Here is a 9,088-nt window from a genome sequence, read left to right as displayed (position 1 = left end):
GTTGCTTGTAGTTCTTTACATAGGGTTGAGGCCTCCTGGGCTTTTAGAGCAAGAGGGTGTATATGAGAGGGGTTGGAAGGAGGAAAGAGAAGGGAGAAATAATATATTATCTCACAAAAATAAAAATAATTTAAATAAATACCCAGAGGGTTTTGAGTCTACCACTAGTTCCTCTTAAAAACAGGGACCATTTCCTCCTCTATCCAAACTATAAAAAGCAAAAACTGTATATCAAAAAAGAAATGACCTAAGCAATCCTGTTGCAACCTAAACGATACAGGCGAGGTGTCAGGAACGGGTTTGCTTTTTCTGTTCAAAGGCAGGAAATCTGAAGCCCACAAAGGGCAGCAGAGCAATCTCATGCTGCAGACAGAGCCAGCACTTGAAGAAAAGCATTTACTGGGAGTGAGGAAAAACATGCAGCAGAGGCTCAGAGAAAAAGACCCTCCAAAACCAGGCAGGGACTCCGGCCTGAAAGCCCAGTCTCTTGAGGGCAGGGGTGTTTAAAAACCCCCGGAGAGGGGTTGGGGATTTAGCTCAGTGGTAGAGCCCTTGCCTAGCAAGGGCAAGGCCCTGGGTTCAGTCCCCAGCTCCGGAAAAAAAAAAAAAAAAGGAAAGAAAGAAAAGAAAAAAACCCCAGAGAGTCTTCCTCCTCTATTTGAACAACAGTTCTTGTCAGGATCCAACAGCAGGGGCCTGCTGGTAGGAAACAAAAGCAGCCAGGCTTTGGTTTTAAGCCAAGAGGTTGGAGAAGCTGGCCATCTTGGAGATTTGTCACCTCTCTTGCCTAGCCATGGCCCCTTTCCCTATGTGTCTGCCTCACAGGGAGTCTGAATCCTAATCTCAGGTTCTTCCCATTAAAAGGCAGCAAAGAAGAAGAGAGGAAGGCAGTATAGTGGATCTGGAGTGATAGTGTCAATTGAATGAACACACACACACACACACACACACACACACACACACACTTTATAGCCATTCTCCAGCTCCTTCAAGTTGTACCTATGTTCATCCCAACTACCTCACTAAAGTTAGCCTCTCCCAACTCAAATCTATCACTATCTGGCCAGCACATTTCCATGTGGTCAGTACCCTCCAATAAAGGAGCTCCTCTACTGGAATAGTCAATCTGAAGCTATTCCGTAGCCTAGCACAACGGAAGTATTGAGGGTGTTGTATGAATGAATCACTGTTTAGCCAGTAGGCTTCCAGAAAGCCCACGCTATATGGCGCATATACTAATCCCGTACTGCCATAGGGGTCCTTAATTATAAAAGTATCTCTGATCCTAGTGCAATACAAATCGAAGTTCAGTTTGAGGATTTTTCAGGGTATGTTTGGTGACCTGGGAGTTTGCTTGAAACTGAAGATCCCAACTGTCATGAATACTGCTGGCCTCGTTTTCCATGATAACTTCTTTTGAGGACATAAGAAGAGGTAAAGAATGTCCCTCTTGGACATCTTTGGGCTGTTTTACACCAGATGCTTCCTTGTGCTAAGATAGCACCTGCCTCACCAAGGCAGTAAGGTATATATAGTCACAGTTTCAGAAGGGGTGTCCAAGTCCAGTTAGTATTGCTCTTTTGTTTCCAACAAGTAAGTAGTCTAGATGTTCTTGCTATGTCCTTGATGTCCCAAGAGCAGCCGCCTCCCAACCCCTGCATCGCCCCCGCCGGTGTGTAGCAAAGACTTGAGAAATCCCCAAGGGGGCGGTGAAGCACTGCAGTGTGTCAGGTCTGACAAGTCGCGCCGTCCTGCAACGTTTGCCCTGTGGCATCCTCAGACCTGTGGCATCCACTGAAGGAAGTTAGAAACTTCTGAGCCCCAGACCCACGGTGTGCCCTGCAACCGGTGAGGGGACTTCTCCATCCTGGCTGCCTGCCGTCACCTGGGTGCGTCGCGTAGAGGTAGGTGATTCGATGCGCAGTAAGCAAAGAAACCGACCGGACATTTTCCATGTTTGCCTCCGGCTTTGGAGGCGGGTAGAACTCACAGCAGCCATCAGCTCATCCGGTGAAGGACCAGCGCTGCTTCGAGAGGATCCCGCGTCTTTGCGTCCGCGGGGACTCGGAGGACTCGGCCGCTCTGGCCAGCCGGCACTCGTCTCTCTATGGTGCGGCCAAGGGGCGGAGCGCTGTTGGCTCGCCCGCGGACCGCGAAGCGCGCTGGGAAGGACTGAGCTGCAGCAAGCTGGGCGCGCAGGGACCGATGGACCGTGGTGCGTCCAGAGGGAAGCCGGAGCAGGGTGCGGCGAAGCCTCAAGTCCTGGGTCAGGGCTGAGAGGTCGGGGGGAGACAGGCTCACGGTCGATAAGGAGCCCCCCAGAGCTGCACACCTACCTACCTACCCACTCCTCCCTCTCTCGGCCTGCGGACCCCGTAGACGCTGCTCTCCTAGGCTCAGCTCTTTTCCCAGCCCGAAGCAGGGAGCTGGTGGGTGTGTGTGTGTGCAAAAGAGCCCTAAGCGCCCCGAGTTAGCTAGGTACCAAGGCTTCCAATCCAGTTTGATAATCTAAATTTTAGAAATCTAAATTTTATTATTTTTTAGAATCTAAAACTTACTAGATCGCAAGGACCTCAGAAAAGCATGACCTGAGGAATTTGCTGAGATTAGAAGTGTGCTAAAACACATAACTGTATATTTTATTTGTAGAAGTCACAAGCGCTAAATATTTTACATGTGGAGATCTGATAGCCTTAGAGTTACGGTGAAGTGAACAAGACTTGTGTTTATAACCTTTATTTATTAATTACCAGCATTAGATCTGGAATCTGCTTTTGAAATTTTGGCGCCCAAATGTGATATTACAGCAACTGTAGTTTGAGGACTGATTTGTAAAGCCTCATAAATAAAGGCAGTGTGGGACAGGGGTGTTTTTGTTTGTTGTGATGTTTGATTGTTTGCTTTTTTAGGCGTGGTCTCTCTATGTCCTTCATGTTGACCTGGGAATGCCTGCCTAGTGATTTTTCAGCTTCAGCCTACTGAGGGCTGGGACAATAGACCTACATCCAGCACTTTGTTTTGTACTCTCTGAATGCCCCACACATACACACACAATCCCTGACCTGCACTAGATTCTTTTTTAAAACGTTTCTAAGAGAAAATGTCAAACATACAGAGAGGTAGAGAACAGTGTGAGGAACTGTAGTCTATTTGCCCATACAGGGGTCTGGCCTGCTCTTGCAGGGACCCAGGTTTAGTTCCAGGCACCTAACTGGCAGCTCACAAGTCTGTGGCTCCAGTCCTAAGGGATCCCATGCCCTCTTCTGACCTCAGCAAGCACTACAAGATGCAGACAAATATCCAATAAAATAGAAACGTTAAAACTCAGGGGTTGGGTATTTAGCTCAGTGTGTCACAACACTGAAACGTTTGACAAATGGACAAATTATTTATTTCCGGCTGTGGCAGGTGAGAACTCAGCACAGAATTATGCTTGCCTTTAGAAAAAAGATCCATTTATTTTATGTATATGAAGGCTCCCTTTGTATGTATACTTGCCTGCCAGAAGAGGGCATCAGATCTCACTCATTACAGATGGTTGAGCCACCATGTGGTTGCTGGGTATTGAACTCAGGACCTCTCTCTGGCAGAGCAGACGGTGCTCTTAACTGCTGAGCCATCTCTCCAGCTCTCTTGCCTTTTCATATAAGTTAAAGTTTTGGGGTTTGTTGTTCTTGGCAACAGATAAAAGGGTGTTTGTTGGGGAGATACAAAGAGTAGCTCTTAGAAGTGAGGATGAGCTATAGAAACTAGGCCATGCTTGAAAACCTAGAACACTGGAGCCAAGGATTTGATGCCTTCATTATTAGCTTTTTGTCTTGGTGTTTCTTTGGGAAACTCAAAAGGGATACACCTGCCCCTTGCCTGCAGAATGCTGGGATTAAGGACTTCTCTACGCCTTTCTTGTCCCCAGCTGTTTTGTGTCTTGAAGCATGTGGCCTCCAAGGAAAGGCGGGCCATTCCACATCAGGTGTACTTAAGAAAAGGAAGCTGACAGGCTTAGCTTGGGTGACCCTTATCACTACAGTAGGTAGACACTTTTGCTAGGGAGGCAGGCACTGGAGTTTAGGTATTAGAGACAAGCAGTTTTCCCAAAAGAAAGAGACATTTGTAGACTTAGGTATTTATATGTATATGCATATGCACCACGTGTGTGCAGTTGTCCATAGATGCCAGAAGAAAGCCTAGAGCAGGAATTACAGGCAGTTGTGAGCAGCCCACTGTAGGTGTTTCAGGTCCTCTGAAAGAGCAGCACGAGTGCTTTAGCCACCGAGCCACTCCAGACTTAAAAGGAGACATTTGTCTTTCAACAATAATGGAAGCAGTTGTTGGGTCACTGCCCCTTCTTGAGGGGCCTTCCCCTGCCTAGGGTCTTAGGGTCTTTGCTGACAGGGCAGCCTGGAGAGGAGATAAGGAGTGGGTGAGGGGAGAGAGGGAGTCCATCGATGGTCTGGGGAATTTCACAGCTCAGACTGGGTAGCAATCAGGCTGCTTCTGTGGCTCTGACTTACTAGAAATCAAGCCACTCCGGCTGCTCTGACTAACTAGCAGCCAGGTGCTTTTTTATTCATACAAGTTTCACAGAACAAAGACAAACTAATGATTATCCAAGTGGAACAGATTATGTGTTTGACTTTGCATTACATGTCCAGGGTTACAAGTTCAGTTATAACTAGAAAATACAAACAGAACAAATTTTAGCCTTATTAGTCCTATAGCTCCAATTTAAAGACTATCTCCTCCAAATCAAACACGTTTACTGTATGCCAGCCTACTTTTAGGCTGGCAATGTCCTAACCACTCCAGACAAACAGAAAATGCCTACTCCTGTCTTTTTATGAATAGCAAACACTAATACCTAACTTATTTTACTATATGTTTCATACTACACTATAAAGTAGGAAAAGTTTATTTTAGTCAGTCTATCTTACTTGAGTTTGATTCCTCCGGGGATATAACCTGTAGGACTCCTTATCTTTAAACTACATTTTCAGAGAGCTCTAAGCCCATAATAAAAAGAGGCCTGGAGTCTGTAACCTTTTCTCCTGGCCAGTCAGAGTTTGTCAATTGTCCGTGTCTACCCTGCACCATTATACTGTTTGAGTTTGCTCAGGGCAGACACCCCAGGAAGATCCCTGGAGTAATGGCCCATCTAGCGTGTGCTTATCTGTGCTTAGTGATCCCCAGGGCATAAGGACGACTTCCAAACAGCGGCCAGATAAAGTAAATTTAAGGATTTTCCTAAAAAGACTCAATTTTTTTCCTCAGGAAAAGACATAAAATGTATCATAATGCAGGCGTTCACGATCATGCAACATGCAGAAACCAAAACCCGAAAGTGAGAGAGAGAAGGACAGCGATTGCAGCTGTCCTAGCTTTGCTGGAACGGTGTCAAACAACTGTGCTGGGGTCATGACTCTTGTGTTATGGCTGTGCCAGCGCACAGATACAACGGATGCCCACAGTCATATCATATACATTCTGACCGAGTTCTTTAAATGCAGGAATAAAAAACATTCAGTGGGCTTTCTGAAATTCTCCTTGGTACTACGTAAACTGTTCCTCCTGAACACTGACTTAATTACTTTTGGCCAGACAGCATATTGTGTGCCGTGTAAGGGATGCTATTTTTCTCTGCTGATGTTGGCGGTTTAAATATTATGTTGTGATTCATAACTGTCATTCATATTTTTCTTTGGTTTCTATTTTAGGATGCAGGGGATGCAAACAAGAATTGCCTGTTGGTTCCTGATGTCCTTTACCCTATTGACACAGTTTATGATGGCATCCAAAGTTGAAAAGACTCACGCTTTACCACCGTGCTATAGCACAGAATCCCTCATTTCCAGCCTTGGTCTGGGGATCTTCTGCCTAGTCGCCGACAGACTCCTTCGGTTTTCCATAATTCAGCAAAATGACTGGCTTCGCGCCCTCTCAGATAACATGGTACATGGAGTGATTGGCATGTGGTCGTGGGCAGTAGTCATTGGAATCAGGAAGAAATCTGACTTTGCAGAAGTTCTCTTAGCTGGATTTTTAGCGTCTGTTATCGATGTCGACCATTTTTTCATGGCTAGATCTCTCTCTTTACAGGTAAGACATCAATGGAGTGAACTGTTCTGGCTTTAATGTCTTGGGCACTGCCATGCTGATCTTTATAGCCGTCATAAGCTAGAGAGAATGTCTTGCTGTAAAATAGGAACGCTAATCCAGTCAACTTCTTTCGAGTGTCTACACTTCCCTAAAGATGCAGAGACAAGTCGCTCATCAAATTTACTGTCACAAAGCCCAGTGTAGACAGAAGTAAGAACTATTCGCTGCACTGAGAGGCCTGGTGCTGGCCCGTCAAGCAGCTGGTGGAAGTGAATGGCCATTGTTCCTAGCCTTACCCCAGCCAGTGCTCTTTCTTCACGACTACACTTACATTCTCCTCTTACTCTTTATGTTAGTGTGCATCTCCTGTGCGTGCCATTAGTGAATAGCTTTATAATTACTCCCATTCCTGGGGAATGACTTACGTGGTTTAACTTCTCCAGTCTCACTTCAGGGATGCATTTCAGCAGACTGGCTACAGTAGTCTCTGGTGGAGAAATCGAAAATCACATTGAGGCCTTCAAGTGTTTAGTTTTGTTATGACAGGCCTTGCAAGGGTAAACGAAACTTAAAATGGTATCTCGGTTAATGTTTTCTAAATATCGTATTTCCTAACTATCAAAAGATTTTCCTGCCTTTTATATGCATATGATTTACAAACATTTCAGTAAAGAAGTATAGGTTCAGGGGTTGGGGATTTAGCTCAGTGGTAGAGCGCTTGCCTAGGAAGCGCAAGGCCCTGGGTTCGGTCCCCAGCTCCGAAAAAAAGAACCAAAAAAAAAAAAAAACCTTTAAAAAAAGAAGTATAGGTTCAAAGCAAGGGTTTTTGCCTTGTTAGCCCCTGGTCTGGCCCACCTTGGAGGTGTTCAGTAAGTATCTGCTGATTGGTGGGTAAAGTATCACTTCTTTGTTTTGTCAGATACAAAGTATGTGTCAGAGTTGTTGACGTTGAAGCTCAGTCAGGAAGGAGGAAAAATTGCTGATTCAAGATAGATTTTAGCTTTTCCCCCTTTAAGTGGAGGTTAGTATTCTATTCCCTCAGCTTTAAACATAGGGAACAATAACTTTAAAAGTAATTTAAAAGTAAAAAAACAAAATAATCTTTCACATGTTAGTAGTAAATTCTGAGTGTATTTATGGCCTCTATAAAGCAGATATATATTCTCCCATTTCCCTGCATTAATGCAGGAATATTTTATTTGTTGTGTGTGTATATACTCTAAGACATTTCAAGAAGTTCTTAAAAAGCACAGATCATAGAATAGGAAGGGACGGAGCAAGGATGAATCACAGATACAGGGGTGAGGTTGGATAGAAGGAAGAACTTCTAATGTCTATGGTGCTATAGTTGACAATGTCTGTTTCAAAGCAGCTGGAGAATAGGAGTTGTATTTTACACACACACACACACACACACACACAAATGTTAATTGTCGAGGTGAAGGATATACCATTTGCTCTAATACAGCCATCACACGCTGTATACCTATAGGAAATGTCACATTGAACTCCTTAGACATGTACTGATATCATTTATCAATTAGAAATGTTAAAATAGGAGGGAAGGATGGCTCTGTGGCTAGGAATGCTGGTTGCCCTTCCAGAATTGCTGCCTCAGTTTCCAGCACGTGTGGCAGCTCACAAGCCTGTAACTCCAGTTCCAGGGGATCCAGGTCAACCTCCCACCTTACATACATACACACATAAAGGAAAAAATGTAAATATCAAGGGAAAAACAACTTTAAAATAGGGCTGGTAGGATGGCTCACCAAGTAAAGATACACACATAAATAAATAGAAATGTTTTTAATTTTAAATATTATTTAAACCTTCGTTAACCAAATCACATGCTTAGGATATAAATTTTGTTTGTGACTTTTAAAGCAAATACTGAGAAACTTATAAAATCAATATCATATTCCTAAAGCCTTTGTTTTATTGTTAATGCCAATGATATGCTAACTATAATCATTTTACGTATTTTTCTAAGTTCTTTAACTTTTACTTTAGAATATCGTAGAGAAGGGAAAGAGAGGCCATTAACTTGGAAACCATGTGCTAGGCGCGGCTGGGGTGTTGCGTCTCTCTCGCGTTGCAGTTGGTGCTGGGTATGTTGAAACACTAGGAGGCAGCTATGAGATTTGACAAAGAAGGAAATGATGCTAGCAGCTCCTTCTCCCCTCAGGCCGCTTTAACTCTTCCGAGAAGACCTTTCCTTCACTGTTCCACTGTGATACCCATCACGGTTCTGAGTGTGAAGCTCGCCATGCACTTGTTCAAGCTCAGGGACTCGTGGCGCTTTCTCCCGTGGATGATATTCATTTCCTGGACCTCACACCATATCCGCGATGGAATCCGGCACGGCCTGTGGATATGCCCATTTGGGAAAACTCCTCCTTTGCCCTTCTGGCTTTATGTAATAAGCACGTTGTCCCTGCCACACACGTGCTCATTCCTGATGTATTTAACAGGGACCAGAGAAACGATGTCTTCAAAACACGAAATGCGTATCGATGTCTGAGATGACCATATATATATATATGGCTCTAAGAGATGGAACTGGCTCAGATGACGGTAAGTGAAAAGAGCCAATATTCAAATGAAATTTATAAAACATAGGCACTTTATTAGTTTTTACAGTTCGTGCGCCCGCTTGTCCGGGAGCGTGCTCAGTTCTCACACTTCCCTCTTACATGTATCTATGCAGTATTGGATTTGCACCCATCTCATGCTGGGTCCAGTGTTGCCGCTGCTTTGTCTGACATTACTGGCTTTGTCTCATTAATATGTAATTCATTGTCTAGACATCAGCCCATCTCCTGATCAAAAAGCTCAAAGTTCTGGATCACTAATTTATTTGGACTCCTATTTTCCTGAGACACGGAGACAGTGAAGAGGACAAAATAAACAAGATTGTAAGTCAAGGGCTAACAATTATTTCATATATAGTGGTTCTGACTGAAGTAATGACATTAAAATGTCTTACGGATAGTAA

At 44.2% G+C, this 9,088-nt stretch overlaps 1 protein-coding gene across 3 annotated transcripts; it reads left to right on the top strand.

Moving 5' to 3' along the window:
* The first annotated feature begins 1,717 nt into the window (after nucleotides 1-1,717).
* Nucleotides 1,718-8,614, top strand: Tmem267 (transmembrane protein 267). Of its 3 annotated transcripts, none has more exons than XM_032896844.1 (3): nucleotides 1,718-1,904; nucleotides 5,712-6,093; nucleotides 8,279-8,614. In XM_032896844.1, the coding sequence occupies exons 2-3, from the start codon at nucleotides 5,713-5,715 to the stop codon at nucleotides 8,612-8,614; spliced, it is 717 nt and encodes a 238-aa protein (XP_032752735.1). In that variant the 5' UTR covers nucleotides 1,718-1,904; nucleotide 5,712. The 3 variants fall into 3 exon arrangements, with proteins under 3 accessions (XP_032752735.1, XP_032752737.1, XP_032752736.1); XM_032896846.1 differs by lacking the exon at nucleotides 1,718-1,904 and adding an exon at nucleotides 2,183-2,215; XM_032896845.1 differs by lacking the exon at nucleotides 1,718-1,904 and adding an exon at nucleotides 2,187-2,242.
* The last annotated feature ends 474 nt before the right edge of the window (nucleotides 8,615-9,088 follow it).

This window comes from Rattus rattus, chromosome 3, assembly GCF_011064425.1.
Source record: "Rattus rattus isolate New Zealand chromosome 3, Rrattus_CSIRO_v1, whole genome shotgun sequence".
Classification (NCBI taxonomy): domain Eukaryota; kingdom Metazoa; phylum Chordata; class Mammalia; order Rodentia; family Muridae; genus Rattus; species Rattus rattus.
Note: the sequence above shows the minus strand (reverse complement) of the source record. Positions and strands in the feature narration are given on the sequence as shown.